At 42.7% G+C, this 20249-nt stretch overlaps 1 protein-coding gene across 4 annotated transcripts in view; it reads right to left on the bottom strand.

Annotated features, from left to right (window-relative positions):
* SLC4A5 (solute carrier family 4 member 5) overlaps positions 1–20249 on the bottom strand; it is a 132766-nt gene that overhangs the window by 19357 nt on the left and 93160 nt on the right. For all 4 annotated transcript variants that reach the window (XM_057557981.1, XM_028168253.2, XM_057557983.1 and 1 more), the window contains exons 16-19: positions 16850–16908; positions 14386–14586; positions 1981–2094; positions 408–569 (exon numbers count right to left, since the gene is read on the bottom strand). In XM_057557981.1, the coding sequence (XP_057413964.1) occupies positions 408–569; positions 1981–2094; positions 14386–14586; positions 16850–16908 (536 nt within the window). The remainder of the gene's footprint in view (positions 1–407; positions 570–1980; positions 2095–14385; positions 14587–16849; positions 16909–20249) is intronic.

Below are 20249 nucleotides of genomic sequence, written 5' to 3'. Positions count from 1 at the left end.
TCCTCAGACTCAGAGGCAGGGAGGACAGTTGGTGGGGCCAGGAAGGCTAAGGACGCTCCTCTGCCTTATGGTTCTGGGTCAAAATCCCCTTGTTAGGATCTGTTCAGACTCCCAAGTTCACTGTCAGGAGACAGAGCGGGAGGGTCACTTTGGGAGAAGCAATGAGCCGTGCCCAGCGGCCCATCCTGGGCTTGGTCCTGGCCCTTGGAGCCTCCCCGCTGGCCCTTCTGGCCTTACCCACATCTGGAGGTCATATTCTCCCCACCCCCGGAACTCCAGTCTTCTGCCTTCATATTTTGCTTCACAAATGGCCCAACATTTTGAAAGAAGTACCTCCTCCCTCCTTCATTCCTTCTGACTCTGTGGAAAGAAAGAGATTGTGCCCCTCCTCCTAGCACCAGCCTTACCCTCAGCTTGTTCTCCTTCCGGTTGACTATGACGGCCGTGATCTGCTGGTCCATGAAGATCAGGATGGTCACCAGCAGGGCGGGCAGGATGCTTACCAGGTACACCCACCATGGGTTCTTCCCAAAGGGGGCCACGAACCAGCCTCGATCAGGCCGCGTGGGCTGAGCAGAGCAAAGGAGAAGGCCCTTTTCTCTCTCCCTTGTCCCGGTGCACTTGTTGTCTGGTCCGCTCTCCCAGACTTCCCGCTATTCCCGCACCTGGGGTACTTTTCAAGTGCAATCTTATCCCTTAAAGACATTAGGCACCTGCAACTTTAAAGAGACCCCGGAGGCACAGACTTGGGAAGGGCGTGGTGTCTACAGAACAAAGGAGATGATGATTTGTTGCAGCCGCCATGGGCTTGTTTGGGAAACGGGGAGGTGCAGAGTCAGGGGGCATTGGTAGAGAGCTTGTGGTCACTAATTGCAAAAGATGTTAACAAGAAATGGAAATGAGGCCCAACAGCAAGAAAAAAGAAAATGATGGGCCCAGTGCCTGATGCTTTCTGTCTCTTCTCTGAGTCATCTGTCTGGGGAGGTTATAGAATTGTCTGTAAAACACCGAACATTAATTTAGACTTGCATATTAAGAATAAAGGATTATCTGTGCAGGAGCTGGGCTGAGGTTTATCTTTTGTTTACTTCAGAGAAAGAAGTACTTTAAAATTTCAAGGCCAACATGAGTTTTATGAGATGTTTAAGCTGAAATAATATTGCAAAGGTCAAGCCCTCAAAGGCAGGGAGGGTCAATTCTAGAACCTGTACCTCCCAGTCCAGTTTAGACGGGTGGAGCTCCTTGTGAGGGAGCAGGGCTCAAGCGGAGCTACAAGCAAATGGCACCAACTCTAGACTAATGGGAAATTCTGAAGCAGTGGTTCCCAAACTTAAGCAGGCCCCAGACTCTCCTGGAGGACTTGTTAAATTCAAAGCCCTGAACCCCACCCCCAGACTTTCGGATTCCATGGGTTTCGAGTGGGGCTGATAATTTGCATTTCTGACAAGTTCCCAGATGAGGGCGAGATGCTAGTCTGGGAACCACACTTTGAGGATCACTGTTTTGTTTTTTTGTTTGTTTTTGGCCTCGCCACGTGGCTTGCGGGATCTCAGTTCCCCAACCAGGGAATGAACCATGGCAGTGAACGCCCAGAATCCTAACTACTAGGCCACCAGGGAACTCCCGAGGATCACTGTTTTAAAGGATCATTTTCAACAGGTGGCCCAACTTGTAGACTGCCATGAGTGAGGGAATTGTAAACCTGTAAGTGGAAATCAAGGGGCTTCAGCTGGGCTGGAGAGTAGATTCCAGCACCTTCCCCATCCTGTGGCTACACAGCAGGAGTTCATCATGGATATATCCCCAAACCACTATCTCAAAGGACCGCCCCTAGCAGGCCGTGTGGGAAGGGTGGAGCATACAGAGAACCCACGTGGTCACTTGGCTGAGCACATAAAAATTTGATCAGCATAGAGGGGAAAGGATCTGCAGCTGGTGGGCAGGTGGAGAGAATGCACAGAGCAGGGGCCCTGGGCAAACCTTGATGACGCTGGGCACGAGCAGCTTGGGGGTTGCCAGGCCAAAACAGGCATCAACTCCACAGAACAGCAGGATGGAGAAAATGATGGAAAAGTCAGCTACTAGGGCCCGAACCTGCAGAAAAGAGATGAGCAAGTCAGAGAAGCTCTTGCCTGCTCCAGGCAGACCCTGTCCTCCAGTAGCGAAGAGGAGAGCTGCTGAGAGCTTGAGCTCCAGAGTCAGAAGACCCATCTTCAGCTCTCTCAGAGAGTGCCAGTCACTCTCTAAGTTGGATGAACCTGGTGACACTCCCACCCATCACTTTTCATTTCCAATACTTGGTTTTCCAAGACCTTTGTGTTTTTACCAAACTGATGGCTGTGAAATGGTATGATCTCATTCTTCTCTGCAACACTGAATTCCAGGTGGCAACATGGCACTTTGTAAGTATTAATTTGAGGGGAAAAAAAGGTGGTGATAAAAGAATATGACACTAACATGAATTTTATTTCATCCTTCAGGCAATAGATATTCTCAGATGCAGTCACTGCTCTGGAATTTTTATATAAAAGGCAACTTAGGGATATGATCTGGTTGGAAGTTGGAAGGAAGGAAGGGAATTTCTCTTGAGGATGCATTTGTGTTGCAAGTACACTATTTTTTGCTCAGTTTGTATTTTGTAAATCTTCCCAAAAATCTTTTATTTAGTCTTTACAAAATATTGGCAAAAATTCAATTATTCATATCAAAGATATTTTTCATCATCATTATTATTATTGGTAGTAATAGTAGTAGAAAATTTATTTAAGATGGCTTTAGAAGAGTGCTCATGGGGTTTCTGTTAGAAGAGCATTGCTAAAAATCTTCCCAGTGCCCCTCCTCATTTCACAACTGTTGCTCACATATGCAAGTGCTGTTTTGATTAATAAATGCTTTTATTCTAGCCCCAAAACAGTTAGAAAATGAAGTTAAAATAGCAGTTAGCATTTACAATAGGTAACAACAAAAAAAAATCAAGTATCTAGGAATAAATCTAATAAAAAATGTGCAAGACCTCAAGATCAAAACCTACAAAATATTATGGAGAGAAAAAAAAAAGACCTTAATAGGGACTTCCCTGGTGGCACAGTGGTTAAGAACTCGTCTGCCAACACAGGGGACACGGGTTCGAGCCCTGGTTCAGGAAGATCCCACATGGCCGTGGAGCAACTAAGCCCGTGCGCCACAATTACTACTGAGCCTGAGCTCTAGAGCCCACGAGCCACGACTGCTGAGCCCGTGCACCACAAATACTGAAGTCCGCGCACCTAGAGCCCATGTTCCACAACAAGAGAAGCCACCGCAATGAGAAGCCCTCGCACCGCAACAAAGAGTAGCCCCCGCTCGCCACAACTAGAGAAAGCCGGGTGCAGCAATGGAGACGCAACGCAGCCAAAGATAAATAAATTAAATAAATAAATAAAAGACCTTAATAAATGGCAAGGTATACCATATTCAAGGATTAGAAGACTCAGAATTTGAGAGGTGTAAATTCTCCCCAAATTGACATTTAGAGTCAATATAATTCTATCAAAATTCCAATAAGTTTTTATTTTGGTGAAATTTAAGATTCTAAAATTTATGTGGAAATACAAAGGGCCAAGGCATTATTGAAAAAGAAGGACAGAGGATTAACCAAGATGGCGGAGTAGAAGGACGTGCTCTCACTCCCTCTTGCGAGAGCACCAGAATCACAACTGGCTGCTGGACAATCATTGACAGGAAGACCCTGGACTTCACCAAGGAGGATACCCCACGTCCAAGGACAGAGGAGAAGCCACAGTGAGACGGTAGGAGGGGCGCAATCAGAGTAAAATCAAATCCCATAACTGCTGGGTGGGTGACTCACAGACTGGAGAACACTTATACCACAGAAGTCCACCCACTGGAGTGAAGGTTTTGAGCCCCACCACGTCAGGCTTCCCAACCTGGGGGTCCGGCAACGGGAGGAGGAATTCCTAGAGAATCAGACTTTGAAGTCTAGTGGGAATTGATTGCAGGACTGTGACAGGACTGGGGGAAACAGAGACCCCACTCTTGGAGGGCACACACAAAGTAATGTGTGCATCGGGACCCAGGGGAAGGAGCAGTGACCCTGGGGGAGACTGAACCAGACGTACCTGCTGGTGTTGGGGGGTGTCCTGCAGAGGCAAGTGGTGGCTCTGTTTCACCGTGGGGATAAGGACACTGGCAGCAGAGGTCCTGGGAAGTTCTCCTTGGCGTGAGCCCTCCCAGAGTCTGCCATTAACCCCACCAAAGAGCACGGGTAGGCTCCAGTGTCAGGTTGCCTCAGGCAAAACAACGCAACAGGGAGGGAACCCAGCCCCACCCATCAACAGTACAGTGGATTAAGGTTTTACTGAGCTCTGACCGCCACAGCAACAGTCAGCTCTACCCACCACCAGAGCCTCCCATCAAGCCTCTTAGATAGCCTCAACCACCAGAGGGCAGACAACAGAAGCAAGAAAAACTACAATCCTGCAGCCTGTGGACCAAAAACCACAGTTACAGAAAGACAGAGAAGATGAAAAGGCAGAGGGCTGTGTACCAGATGAAGGAACAAGAAAAAACCCCAGAAAAACAACTAAATGAAGTGGAGATAGGCAACCTTCCAGAAAAAGAATTCAGAATAATGATAATGAAGATGATCCAGGACCTCGGAATAAGAATGGAGGCAAAGATTGAGAAGATGCAAGAAATGATTAACAAAGACCTAGAAGAATTAAAGAACAAACAAACAGAGGTGACCAATACAATAACTGAAATGAAAACTACACTAGAAGGAATCAATAGCAGAATAACTGAGGCAGAAGAACGGATAAGTGACCTGGAAGACAGAATGGTGGAATTCACTGCTGCGGAAGAGACTAAAGAAAAAAGAATGAAAAGAAATGAAGACAGCCTAAGAGACCTCTGGGACAACATTAAACGCAACAACATTCGCATTATAGGAGTCCCAGAAGGAGAAGAGAGAGAGAAAGGACCAGAGAAAATATTTGAAGAGATTATAGTCGAAAACTTCCCTAACATGGGAAAGGAAATAGCCACCCAAGTCCAGGAAGCACAGAGAGTCCCATACAGAATAAACCCAAGGAGAAACACGCCGAGACACATAGTAATCAAAGTGGCAAAAATTAAAGACAAAGAAAAATTACTGAAAGCAGCAAGGGAAAAACGACAAATAACATACAAGGGAACTCCCATAAGGTTAACAGCTGATTTCTCAGCAGAAACTCTGCAAGCCAGAAGGGAGTGGCATGATATACTTAAAGTGATGAAAGGGAAGAACCTACAACCAAGATTACTCTACCCAGCAAGGATCTCATTTAGATTTGATGGAGAAATCAAAACCTTTACAGACAAGCAAAAGCTAAGAGAATTCAGCACCACCAAACCAGCGCTACAACAAATGCTAAAGGAACTTCTCTAAGTGGGAAACACAAGAGAAGAAAAGGACCTACAAAAACAAACCCAAAACAATTAAGAAAATGGTCATAGGAACATACATATCGATAATTACCTTAAACGTGAATGGATTAAATGCCCCAACCAAAAGACATAGACTGGCTGAATGGATACAAAAACAAGACCCATATATATGCTGTCTACAAGAGACCCACTTCAGACCTAGGGACACATACAGACTGAAAGTGAGGGGATGGAAAAAGATATTCCATGCAAATGGAAATCAAAAGAAAGCTGGAGTAGCTATACTCATATCAGATAAAATAGACTTTAAAATAAAGAATGTTACAAGACACAAGGAAGGACACTACATAATGATCCAGGGATCAATCCAAGAAGAAGATATAACAATTATAAATATATATGCACCCAACATAGGAGCACCTCAATACATAAGGCAACTGCTAACAGCTATAAAAGAGGAAATCGACAGTAACACAATAATAGTGGGGGACTTTAACACCTCACTTACACCAATGGACAGATCATCCAAAATGAAAATAAATAAGGAAACAGAAGCTTTAAATGACACAATAGACCAGATAGATTTAATTGATATATATAGGACATTCCATCCAAAAACGGCAGATTACACGTTCTTCTCAAGTGCGCACGGAACATTCTCCAGGATAGATCACATCTTGGGTCACAAATCAAGCCTCAGTAAATTTAAGAAAATTGAAATCATATCAAGCATCTTTTCTGACCACAACGCTATGAGATTAGAAATGAATTACAGGGAAAAAAACGTAAAAAAGACAAACACATGGAGGCTAAACAATACATTACTAAATAACCAAGAGATCACTGAAGAAATCAAACAGGAAATAAAAAAATACCTAGAGACAAATGACAAGGAAAACACGACGACCCAAAACCTATGGGATGCAGCAAAAGCGGTTCTAAGAGGGAAGTTTATAGCTATACAAGCCTACCTAAAGAAACAAGAAAAATCTCAAGTAAACAATCTAACCTTACACCTAAAGAAACTAGAGAAAGAAGAACAAACAAAACCCAAAGTTAGCAGAAGGAAAGAAATCATAAAGATCAGAGCAGAAATAAATGAAATAGAAACAAAGAAAACAATAGCAAAGATCAATAAAACTAAAAGTTGGTTCTTTGAGAAGATAAACAAAATTGATAAGCCATTAGCCAGACTCATCAAGAAAAAGAGGGAGAGGACTCAAATCAATAAAATCAGAAATGAAAAAGGAGAAGTTACAACAGACACCGCAGAAATACAAAACATCCTAAGAGACTACTACAAGCAACTTTATGCCAATAAAATGGACAACCTGGAAGAAATGGACAAATTCTTAGAAAGGTATAACCTTCCAAGACTGAATCAGGAAGAAACAGAAAATATGAACAGACCAATCACAAGTAATGAAATTGAAACTGTGATTAAAAATCTTCCAACAAACAAAAGTCCAGGACCAGATGGCTTCACAGGTGAATTCTATCAAACATTTAGAGAAGAGCTAACACCCATACTTCTCAAACTCTTCCAAAAAATTGCAGAGGAAGGAACTCTCCCAAACTCATTCTATGAGGCCACCATCACCCTGATACCAAAACCAGACAAAGACACTACAAAAAAAGAAAATTACAGACCAATATCACTGATGAATATAGATGCAAAAATTCTCAACAAAATACTAGCAAACAGAATCCAACAACACATTAAAAGGATCATACACCACGATCAAGTGGGATTTATCCCAGGGATGCAAGGATTCTTCAATATACGCAAATCAATCAATGTGATACACCATATTAACAAATTGAAGAATAAAAACCATATGATCATCTCAATAGATGCAGAAAAAGCTTTTGACAAAATTCAACACCCATTTCTGATAAAAACTCTCCAGAAAGTGGGCATAGAGGGAACCTACCTCAACATAATAAAGGCCATATATGACAAACCCACAGCAAACATCATTCTCAATGGTGAAAAACTGAAAGCATTTCCTCTAAGATCAGGAACGAGACAAGGATGTCCACTCTCACCGCTATTATTCAACATAGTTCTGGAAGTCCTAGCCACAGCAATCAGAGAAGAAAAAGAAATTAAAGGAATACAAATTGGAAAAGAAGAAGTAAAACTGTCACTGTTTGCGGATGACATGATACTATACATAGAGAATCCTAAAACTGCCACCAGAAAACTGCTAGAGCTAATTAATGAATATGGTAAAGTTGCAGGTTACAAAATGAATGCACAGAAATCTCTTGCATTCCTATACACTAATGATGAAAAATCTGAAAGAGAAATTATGGAAACACTCCCATTTACCATTGCAACAAAAAGAATAAAATACCTAGGAATAAACCTACCTAGGGAGACAAAAGACCTGTATGCAGAAAACTATAAGACACTGATGAAAGAAATTAAAGATGATACCAACAGATGGAGAGATATACCATGTTCTTGGATTGGAAGAATCAACATGGTGAAAATGAGTATACTACCCAAAGCAATCTACAGATTCAATGCAATCCCTATCAAATTACCAATGGCATTCTTTACGGAGCTAGAACAAATCATCTTAAAATTTGTATGGAGACACAAAAGACCCCGAATAGCCAAAGCAGTCTTGAGGCAAAAAAATGGAGCTGGAGGAATCAGACTCCCTGACTTCAGACTATACTACAAAGCTACAGTAATCAAGACAATATGGTACTGGCACAAAAACAGAAACGTAGATCAATGGAATAAGATAGAAAGCCCAGAGATTAACCCACGCACCTATGGTCAACTAATCTATGACAAAGAAGGCAAAGATATACAATGGAGAAAAGACAGTCTCTTCAATAAGTGGTGCTGGGAAAACTGGACAGCTACATGTAAAAGAATGAAATTAGAATACTCCCTAACACCATACACAAAAATAAACTCAAAATGGATTAGAGACCTAAATATAAGACTGGACACTATAAAACTCTTAGAGGAAAACATAGGAAGAACACTCTTTGACATAAATCACAGCAAGATCTTTTTTGATCCACCTCCTAGAGTAATGGAAATAAAAACAAAAATAAACAAATGGGACCTAATGAAACTTCAAAGCTTTTGCACAGCAAAGGAAACCATAAACAAGACGAAAAGACAACCCTCAGAATGGGAGAAAATATTTGCAAATGAATCAACGGACAAAGGATTAATCTCCAAAATATATAAACAGCTCATTCAGCTCAATATCAAAGAAACAAACACCCCAGTCCAAAAATGGGCAGAAGACCTAAATAGACATTTCTCCAAAGAAGACATACAGACGGCCACGAAGCACATGAAAAGATGCTCAACATCACTAATTATTAGAGAAATGCAAATCAAAACTACAATGAGGTATCACCTCACTCCTGTTAGAATGGGCATCATCAGAAAATCTACAAACAACAAATGCTGGAGAGGGTGTGGAGAAAAGGGAACCCTCTTGCACTGTTGGTGGGAATGTAAATTGATACAGCCACTATGGAGAACAATATGGAGGTTCCTTAAAAAACTAAAAATAGAATTACCATATGACCCAGCAATCCCACTACTGGGCATATACCCAGAGAAAACCGTAATTCAAAAAGACACATGCACCCGAATGTTCATTGCAGCACTATTTACAATAGCCAGGTCATGGAAGCAACCTAAATGCCCATCAACAGACGAATGGATAAAGAAGTTGTGGTACATATATACAATGGAATATTACTCAGCCATAAAAAGGAACGAAATTGAGTCATTTGTTGAGACGTGGATGGATCTAGAGACTGTCATACAGAGTGAAGTAAGTCAGAAAGAGAATAACAAATATCGTATATTAATGCATGTATGTGGAACCTAGAAAAATGGTACAGATGAGCCAGTTTGCAGGGCAGAAGTTGAGACACAGATGTAGAGAATGGACATATGGACACCAAGGGGGGAAAACTGCGGTGAGGTGGGGATGGTGGTGTGCTGAATTGGGCGATTGGGATTGACATGTATACACTGATGTGTATAAAACTGATGCCTAATAAGAACCTGCAGTATAAAAAAACAAACAAAACAACTAATACTAAACTTTCATTGGGTTATTTGTATGGAAATATGTTAATATAAATGTTTCAGACATTACATGAAATTTCTAAAAATCTTATATTTGTATTTGTATGGAAATATGTATGGAAATATGTTAATATAAATGTTTCAGACATTACATGAAATTTCTAAAAATCTTATATTTATATTTGTATGGAAATATGTATGGAAATATGTTAATATAAATGTTTCAGACATTACAGGAAACTTCTAAAAATCTTATATGTTCTGGTATAATTTTATAAGTAATAATCCTAGTTATTACTTTAAAATGTATATCTCAGAAATAACTAATTTTCTTGTCAACTGCATTATTATGAACTTTCATCAAATCTTTAACCGTGGTCATTTTTAAGTCTTTTGTCATTTACAGACAGTTCTGGGTGTACTCTGATGATTTTGCAAATATGTTCCTATAAAAGGGTTTCATCTTCAAGAAATTCATGGAAAAGACTCTGACAAGTACAGGTTTCTGGTAACTGACTGTACTGCTGAACTGAATGAATAAGCATTTTCAGAACTCTAATGAAAAACTGATGAACTCATAAAAGTGCTAACAAAAGATCAAGATGAAAAAAAAATTAATTACATGGGACTGAGTGAACTGATGAGGATGAGTATAATTTTTGTGACTTTCTGTCTGAATTAAAAAAAAAAAATCCCACAAGGACTCAGAGGCAAAGAATATACAAATCAATTTTCACTGCAAAGTAAAGGAGCTGTTACAGTGGAGGATTACTGGACTGAATGTCAATATTATGACATAGTATGAGTGTGTTTCATGTTTGGTAATTGCAATCATTGTTGCTTTTGTTGTGGTCATCCATGTACAATGCTTGGTGTCAGTCTATTTATCTCTTGTAAAAATAAAATACAGTGTGTGTGTGTGTGTGTGTGGAAAAAAGAAAAAAAAAAAAAGAATAATGCCAACCAAAAAAAAAAAAAAAGAATTCGCATGTGAGGGGCTAAACGAGATTATGTGAACACGTGTGTGCACACTCACGTATGTGTTCGCGTGTGTATGGGAGAGGGCACACCGTGGCTTCAGTGCCATTAAAAAAGCACATGAAGTGGTGATAGTGACGACTGTTTTCCTCAGATTAGGCTGTCTGACGTAATGGGAGATCTTCAAGTGGTGAAAGGAAACAAATGTCACGGGAAGAAGGTTTAAAGTGCAGATTCAAAAGAATCCCAGCACAAGAAAGGCGAAGGAAACCTGCCCCGTGCCCGGCACATTGGGGGCATGCAAAAGCAGTTTCCCACGTGGGGAACGAAATCACAGTAGGGGAGGAAGAGGGAGTGGGGAGATGACATTTGAGGACATACTTATGGACGAATTCACAGTCCAGTCTGAACTGAGTCTTATGTGCATCAGCTGTGATTTGCCAAAGACTTCCTGGAGCAAGCAGATCTGTGATAATGCCTGTTAGCGACCAACCCTCGCAAGATCTTCTCCTTTACCTCTGGTAACCGCCACGTGGGATGCGGTGGAATGTGTCTGTGGAATGTGTTTGCAGACCGGAAAGGGCTGAGAGAGGAGGGCAGATGTGGGAAGAGGCAGTAGGAACCAAGAGTAGCCAGAGCACCGTCCTCAGAGAAGGGGAAATCGTGTGGAGTCAAGAGTCTGAGGATCTTAGCTCCCAGGCAAATGCAGGATGTGATGAGATAAGCAGGGCAAGGCATGGCGAGCTGCAGCCACGTTTTCGGAGGATAATTTGGCAGCACCCGGGGGTGGGGGTGGGAAAGCTAAGAGGGTAGTGGTTGCACCCAAGAAAGGAGGTGCATGAAGAATCAAGGGCCTTGGTCTTGGATTTGTTGGGGGAATTCCCAGGAATTCCTGGGAGGAGCATCCTGGGAGAAAACTGATGCAGAAGGGAAACTCCACTCATTCCTTAGGGGTCTGGAGCAGGGATGCACACAACATTTTGGCTCCTGGAAGACAATGGGCATTGGGAAGGGGAATGAGTAGGATTTGTGGGATGATGAGGAATTGAGTGAGGACATAAGAGTTCCATCTAAAATAGGGAGCAGCCCACAAATGAATGGTAAGAAGGGTGTAGGAAGGGAGTGAGGGGTTACAGGCTGAGAATGCTTTTAGGCACAACCTCTGGGTCATATTCATTTCAGTGGCCACCTTGCTGTCCTATTGTAGGATGTTATTTTATGTTTTCAACTCTTATAGAACATTTGGAAATAACACTTGGAAATTGGGAATTTTCCTCCCAACAGTGAAGTAACTCCCAGGTCGCCATAGTCTTTGTATAACATTGGATACGTTTCTAGAGGAGCCTAAAGTCTACAGGAAGAGTGGTGACGAGGGGGAGCTCTGTCTTAAGTGAACGTGAGACGTGGAGGGAGGGCAGGAGTGGAGGGACTGGCTGGGTGTGCATCTGCTTATTTTGCAAAAAGAAACACGGAAAGGAGAAACCGTAAAGTGACACCTCAGATCTTTTCTTAATTAAGGTAAAATATGCATAAAATAGACCTTTTAAGCCATTTTTAAGTGTACAGTTCACTAGCATTAAGTATCTTCACACTGTTGCGCCACTGTTGCTACCATCCATCTCCAGAACTGTTTTCATCCCCCAGACTGAAACTCCGCCCCCAATTAAACAACAACTCCCCATTCCCCCTTCCAGCCCTGACAGTCACCATTCTACTTTCCATCTCTATGAATTTGACTACTATAGGTATCTCAAATAAATGGAATTATATTATTAAAAAAAAATAAAAATAAAAAATAAAAAAAATAAAATAAAATAAAATAAAATAAAATAAAAAAAGAAAAAGAAGGACAAAGAGGGAAAGTTTGGTCTGTGAGATATACAGACTTATTATCAGTTTTAGAAATGAAGACTGTGATATTGGCATACAAATAAATCAGTGAAACAGAATAAAGAACCTTGAAACAGATCCCATCACATGTGTACATTTGATATATGGCAAGGGAAGCACTGCAGAGTAGTGGGAAAAGGATGGTCTTTTTTTAAAAAAAAGGGCTGGCAGAGAGATCAGCTCAGTGCTGTGTGACGACCTAGACGGTAGGATAGGGAGGGTGGGTGGGAGGCTCAAGAGGGAGGGGATATATGTATGCATATAGCTGATTCACTTTGTTGTACAGCAGAAACTAACACAACATTGTAAAGCAATTATACTCCAATAAAGATGTAAAAAAAAAAAAAGAAGTATAAACATAATGTATACATGAAACTTATATAATGTTATAAACCAATGTTACCTAAGTAAATAAAATTTCCTCTTTAGTTTGTAAAAATAAAATAAAATTTAAAAGTGCTGGAACAATTGGCTATCTAAATAAAAAACAAACACTCTCTCACACTATATGTCAAAAGCAATTCTGGTATGTTATAGATTTAACATGAAAGGGAAAACAATGAAGCTTTTAGAAGATACCATAGGAGAATATCTTCTATCCAATATTTTCCTTGAGGAAAAATTGGATATATTTGATTACAGTGAAGCTAAGAATTTCTATTAATCAAAAGATACCGGGCTTCCCTGGTGGTGCAGTGGTTAAGAATCCGCCTGCCAATGCAGGGGACACGGGTTCGAACCCTGGTCTGGGAAGATCCCACATGCCACGGAGCAACTAGGCCTGTGAGCCACAACTACTGAGCCTGCGCGTCTGGAGCCTGTGCTCCGCAACAAGAGAGGCCGCGATAGCGAGAGGCCCGCGCACCGCGATGAAGAGTGGCCCCCGCTTGCCGCAACTGGAGAAAGCCCTCGCACAGAAACGAAGACCCAACACAGCCATAAATAAATTAATTAATTAATTAATTTAAAAAAATAAAATAAAATAAAAAAAGATACCATTAAGAAAGTAAAAAGGCCAGTCATAGAGCAGAAGATATTTGCAATACATATGATCACAAAAATGTTTCTATCCAGAATATATAAAGAGTTGCAAATTGGAAAGAAAAAGACAGACAACCCAGTTGAAAATGTGCAAGAGATTTAAACAGGCTCTTACAAGAAGAAAGTCAATGGTCATCTAGAGTCTGTTATATAGAGTGAAGTAAGTCAGAAAGAGAAAAACAAATACCGTATGCTAACACATATATATGGAATATATATAAAAAAAAGAAATGGTCATGAAGAACCTAGGGGCAGGACAGGAATAAAGATGCAGACCTACTAGAGAATGGACTTGAGGACACGAGGAGTGGTAAGGGTAAGCTGGGACAAAGTGAGAGAGTGGCATGGACATATATACACTACCAAACGTAAAATCGATAGCTAGTGGGAAGCAGCCGCATAGCACAGGGAGATCAGCTCAGTGCTTTGTGACCACCTAGAGGGGTGGGATAGGGAGGGTGGGAGGGAGGGAGATGCAAGAGGGAAGAGATATGGGGATATATGTATATGTATAGCTGATTCACTTTGTTATAAAGCAGAAAGTAACACACCATTGTAAAGCAATTATACTCCAATAAAGATCTTAAAAAAAATAACAGTGACTTCTTTATAAGTCACTTCTTTTAAAATTACAACGCAGTATAAAAAAAAAAAAGAAAGTCAATGGTCATATGTCCATTAAACACATGATAAGATTTTCAACTTCATTAGTCATTGGGGAAATAAAAGGAAAAAACCCACAATATACTACTAGGCTAAAGATAAAAGTCTGACAATATCAAGTGTTGTCATGGGGCTTGACAACAAGGGAACCCAGTTCTCTCTGATCCAAAGTCTGTGCTCTTAACTTGAAAAAACCTCAGTGAGCAAGTGCTGATGTGGTGTCCATTCCATCAGATGGACCAGAACCCTCTCAGGGACTCAGTGGTGGCTTCCATGTGAACTGTCTGACTGTAGGGTGAAGTTACCTTGGTAGGGAAATAGCGGCTGAATTTGAACTTCTTCAGGGTCAGGGTCATGGAGTATGTCCCGAAGAAAAGGATGAAGGACATGAGTGCCAAGTCTGGGATGAACTGGCAGGAATTCCCAAGTAGGCGCCCACCATAGTTCAAACACTCCTTTTTGCTCAGCAGGGACCAGTCCAACGCTGTGAGGTTAAGGGGGTTGTACTTGGAGACCAAGACAGGAGAGAAACAGTCAGGGCCTTCCTGGGAGGTCAGCTGTTTCCTCCCCACTGCAGTTTCCAGGCAGCCCACGCACCCCTCCCACCCTCCAAGGGGCCCCAGCCCTCCTGCCCCATGATAGTGCCCAGCAACAGAGTGATGGTCCTGGGGACAGGTTGTTTCAAGGAATGACAAGCAGGAGGTTCCCTGGGAAGTTTAGGAGCTGACAGGTGCTTCTTCATTGTGTTCTAGGTTGTACTGCTTTGTGAGTGAGGAGGAAAAGTGCAGGACTGGCTCCCATCTCAGTCAATCAACCATGGGTCCTGTCCACAACTCCTTCCTGGAGTGTCTCACATTTATCCTCCCCTTTCCTTCTTCTATGCACACACTTTTTGTGTGCATAGAAGAAGGAAAGGGGCTCACACCCCACCCTTGTCAGACCTCTCTTGGGTTAATCACTTCAGTCACTTGACCTTTGGTGTCCCAGATGCCTAAAATCCAAGGCACACAAAACAATTATTATATATATATATATATATATATATATATATATATATATATATATATATATATATATAAAATACACATTCCTATATATATTCTTATTTATGTTCCTAAGTATGTATATGTACATATATTCATATATCTATATTCACACACGTATATTAATATATATGTTTCTAAGTGTAATAGAAGGAGAGTAATGTATAATAAAATTTAATTTATATTTTGAAAAATAAATGTGCAAATATTCAGGAACCTACATAATGAAGTAAACAGATGTTTGCAACTAGCCATAATGTATGTTTGTATTAAGAGAAGTGTGGTAGTTTGATATAATAACGGTCCCCAATGGATCATGGCTCCCTGTGTCCACACTCCTTTGCGATGTGACATCAACGGTCCTCCCATCAAAAGGTGATTCCCCTTTGAATCTGAGCTGGCCCTGGGCCTGCTTAGATCAATAGACCAATAGAATGGGGATCAACAGACCAACACGGAATGTTCCCCGCAATGTAGCTGTGCCTCTACTGCCCCACTGGTCTGGCCCAACATCTCTGTCTTGGCTTATTTCTCCTGATTTCCCTGTGTGATGCCCCACCCTCACTCTGTCTCAGCAGGACTGGTCCACCCACTGTCCTCAGGACAGATTTTGTGCTTTTCCTCTTGTGCCCTTCTGTCTATGCTGGTCCCTAGGCTTGGAATGTGCTGTTCTCTATGGAACCAACTTTCCCAACCTTCAAGACCAGATCACGTTCTACTTTCTCTATGAGGCTTTCTTCTCTAGTTTGCAGAGTACGTCCTGCCTCCACTGCTGGAAGGATGCATTTGACCTATATTTGGTGCATGGCACGCTCTACTTGTGCTGCCCGTTACTTTTTCAGGTTAACCTCCACATGCATATTACAAGCAGGTTGGAGGGCAAGGACCACGTTTGTTTCTTAGATGTTTTTCAAACCATCATATCACCCGCACACAGCACCTTACACATAGTAAGTATTCATACATAGGCACTGACTGATTCCATTTTTCCTCCCTCAAAATCAGATACTTGAGAAAATCTTAGGTTAAATTGCCATTGAGCAGTCAGCTGCCTGTGCAGGGGTAACTTAAGGGGCAAGCTTAGGGACACTAAAAGTCCAAAAGTCTCCTCCCAGCACCGACCAGGTGCTACCCTTCACTTGGTTTTCTACTTCCCACCATTAGTGCCACTTAGGCTAGGTGTCTTCTCCTGACGGCCACTGCTCATCATTATTGGGAAAGGCAGACCAGACCTGGGGCCCTCGGAGACACATGAGTGCAAAGGACAGATCAGATTCAGAGAGGGGGGAGCATTAATAAGCTTTCTGGGGCTGGAGGGTAGCATTGTTGGTTAGGAACTGGGAGTCCTCGGTAGAAAGGCAAGGAAGAAGGTAGAAAGATGGGCGGGAAAGTTTACAGCCTTGCGCAGCCCTACTTACCATTCCTCACCTCAACCCCGCCCCCCTCCCCGTCGTGTGTGTGTGTGTGTGTGTGTGTGTGTGTGTGTGTGTGTGTGTGTGTGAGGGAGGGAGGGGGGGAGGTTTATGCACAAGGATTTAATAAAATGAGACAAAATGGGATTTTGACAGTATATACTTAAAATATTCATTTTCACAGCTCTGCGGGTGACCCTGCTGTGGGTGTGCAGCAGGGTTAATCTCTGCAAGTCTGGTCTAAGTTTCCCAAATCTTCTCATTCTCCCCACAAACATAAGCCCTTGAATGTCTGACATGAACAAAGGACTTACCAGAGAAGTGTTGGTGTTTGGTGGCGACGTGGCTGAAGCATTGAACGCGGTTGTATTCGCTGTGGATGAGCACAGGGCGTGGGGAAGGGTCAGCAACTGCTGGGTGGGGATCCTGCACCCCACCCCGGGCCCCACTCTTGCCCATTTCCTTCCAGTTCCTTAGAGACAAGGACCAGCTTTCATTGTGAGGGCAGCTGTACCCTTCACTCTCCTCACTTTGCTCAGGGAGGGCAGGGGTTGTGGGAGGGAGCCTGGGCCACAGCTCCGACAGTCTAGCTGGGCCAGGTTAGGACAGCTCCTGTCTGACATGGAAGGGCTGGCTTTAAAAACTGCTGCCAAGACAAAATGCTAACACAAGTGGGTAAATAATGTGCCTTGTGAATCCCTACCACCCACTTGACCAATGTCTGTGCTCTTAGACTTGACATTTTCAAAGAACTTACTCTTTGCCACGCACTGTGCCAAACCCTTACATACATCACCTTGCTAAGTTCCTAAATCCCCAAGAAATCTCCACATTTTAAAGATGAGGTAACTGAGGCCCAGAGAGGTTAAGTAACCTGCCCATGGCCCAAGGTCACGCAACTCACACTTGGAGGAGCCGTTGTCCATCCCAGGCAGGCTGGCCCAGAGCCTACACACCTCCCAGCTCTATACGACGAGCTTCCTTCCCTGCCTTGCTCCCCTCCACATACACTTCCTTTCTCTCCTGCCCTGTCCATATGTGTTTTTTGTTGGTTCTTTTTTCAGGTCAGCTGGGCCTGTAAGAACTTGTTAGGTATCTTCCCTAATCTGCCCGTTAAATGCTAGCTGAGGAAAAGTAAACCTGGGCCCAGGACCTGAAGGAGAATCAGGACCCCAGAGGTGCTGCTCTCAGCTGTTCACTCTGCATCCCTTGTCCACAGTCCCCTGCCCCAGCCTCAGTGTCCCTAAGTGGAGCAGAGGAGGGGTCCTTTTAGGGGCCATGAGATGAGTTGAGAGGACCTGTAATCCCCTCCTTGAGGGATGCAGCCATTTATTAAAAAGGCAGCTTTGGAGGTCACCCTCTCTCTTGTTCCTGCACTGCATGCAATAGAGAAGGGCCAGGTCACCCTCTCTCTTGCTCCTGCCCTGCATGCATAGAGGAGAAGGGCCAAGTTCTCCTTGCCTTCATCCTCCAAGTGAAGACTGACTAAGCAATTCCTCTGCAGCTGATTTAAGGAGGGAGGGAGGAGGCTCAGCCAGTTTGCTGGCAATAATCTAAATGCATCGCAAACCCCATTTAGCTCCTGCTAGGAACCCAGAGGGAATAAGAGGTTATTCATGAAGCTTCCTTCAACCTCTAACAAACTGTCATGGGGTGGATGGGATCACAGGGCCCTTCTATGTTGCCTACTTCTGGGGCAGTTGGGGCTGGGAGTGGCTAAGGAATTCAGTCTTGACCTAGGGCAGAATATTCTGAGAAGTTCTACAAACCCAGAGTTTTGTTACAATTATTCTGAAGGACGCTTCACTGAAGAGAAATCAGGGACACCTGCTGCCTTTCCTCACACTACTGACCAAAAGAACATGATGCACAGTTAACAATGGAGCAGGAAGGCTGACTCAGGGGTCCCCTCGCAAATGCTACAGGACTCCCAGCTAACACTCGAGCCTGGTGAGTGTAGATGCACTTCCATTGCCCACGGTTGTCAGATCAGACATTCTTTTGAAGTCTTCTGCTGAGGCTTTGCCATTCTTTTATATCGAGAACTTTGTGAGGTTTATCTGAAAGCCACTTTGAGATGAAGAAGGAAGAACTGTAACACGGAAAATCCTAGAAAGGGTCCAAGTATCAAATATTTTTAAATTCTAGTGTTCACAAAGTGGTACTCACTTGGGATTGAAAGCAGCCAAGTCAGTGTGTGCAGCATCCACAAATAGAATACAAACCAGTTACAATGGAAACAAGATCAGATTAAAAAGCGTGCCCCGAAACAAGCTCTTATGATAAAGAGTGACAAAGAGTGATAGTGTGCCACAGTCAAACTGGGTTTTGCAGTAACACTAGGATTATGGAACAGTTAGTAAACGAGTGGCCCATGGACTGGGAAAGAAACCCTCCTAGTTAGCTCTCCCCTCCCCAGTCTCCTAAACATCTAGAATTTTCCCTTTCATGTTGTCCTCATCAAAACTAACTTGTCCTGTTTCCAGTTCCTTTCCTCTCCATGAAGAAACTGAAAACCTAATCTCACTATGGCTAGTTGCTAATAATGACTCAGTTTAATAGAGCAGTAGTTCTCAAACTTAAGCATACATGAGAATCACCCAGAAGGCTTGTTAATATACAGCTGGCTCTATCCCAGAGTTTCTGATTCAGCAGGTCTGGGGTGGGGTCTGAGAATTTGCATTTCTAACAAGTTCCCAGATAGTGCTGATGCTGCTTCCAGGGACCAACTTTGAGAATCATGGCAATAGCATGACCCAAAAGAATGAGGTGACACTAGGCACCTGGGTAAGGCCAGAGGGGACACTATTTGGTGGTAGGTGGATTCTATTATAGTTCTCAAATCCTACCTTATGTGCCCTGTTCCTAGGGAACCCCTATGTTTGGTTCCTCCTGTGGACAGATGATTGCCAGAATGGCCAAAGTTCCACATATGACCCTAGAATTTGGACCATTTCTGAAAGAAATTAAGGATGTGTACTTCCAAAAGCCATGTTTGTGGGAACATTTGTGTTCAGTGCAATGGATCTGTAGTCCAGAGGGTGTGAGCAGAAAACAAAAGTGCCTTGATGGGGCTTAGTCCACAGAGATGGGATTTGCTCTACAGTGTGATGACAAGAGCCTGCAGGTAGGATCTCCTCACTCCCCTGGGCAAGCAACATGCCCTGGCTCAGGACAACAGACAGCTTCACCTACTGCTGGGTTTTAATGAAATAACTCAAAATTAATTATAGAAAAAAAAAGAAGAGAAAAAAATGGTCTCGACATCTTTACAAATTCAGAGCAGTGACAGAGGGTGAGAGGGTACAACCAAAACTATATTCCCTGATGTCAGAACAACTTTATCTTTACAAGGCCTAGTCTAAAGTAGAGTGCACAATAATTGTGCAACAAATATTTTTGGTTGACTTATCAATATTTTTTATCAGTTGTATGCATTAAGGTGCTGAACAACATGGTAACTACTTATGTGAAATGCCAACTGAATCTGAGTATAGATATGAAAACCTCACAAGCGTTCCATGAGACTGGAAGGGCCAGCATTGATATCCCCTAGGGAAACTGACATTTGGTGTGACCTTGGGTGTCTCTGGACCTCAGTTTTCTCTGTGAGTCCAGCCTGGTGGTGCTAAGAGGTATGTGGATGGCTCTCTAGCCTCTGCTCTATAGCATCCTGGGCACTCTGAGCACGTCCCACTGAAAGCTCTTAGGGGC

Source organism: Balaenoptera acutorostrata, chromosome 12 (assembly GCF_949987535.1).
Source record: "Balaenoptera acutorostrata chromosome 12, mBalAcu1.1, whole genome shotgun sequence".
In the NCBI taxonomy this organism is placed as follows: Eukaryota; Metazoa; Chordata; class Mammalia; order Artiodactyla; family Balaenopteridae; genus Balaenoptera; species Balaenoptera acutorostrata.
The sequence above is the reverse complement of the archived record's forward strand: the minus strand, read 5'-3'. Positions and strand labels throughout refer to the sequence as shown.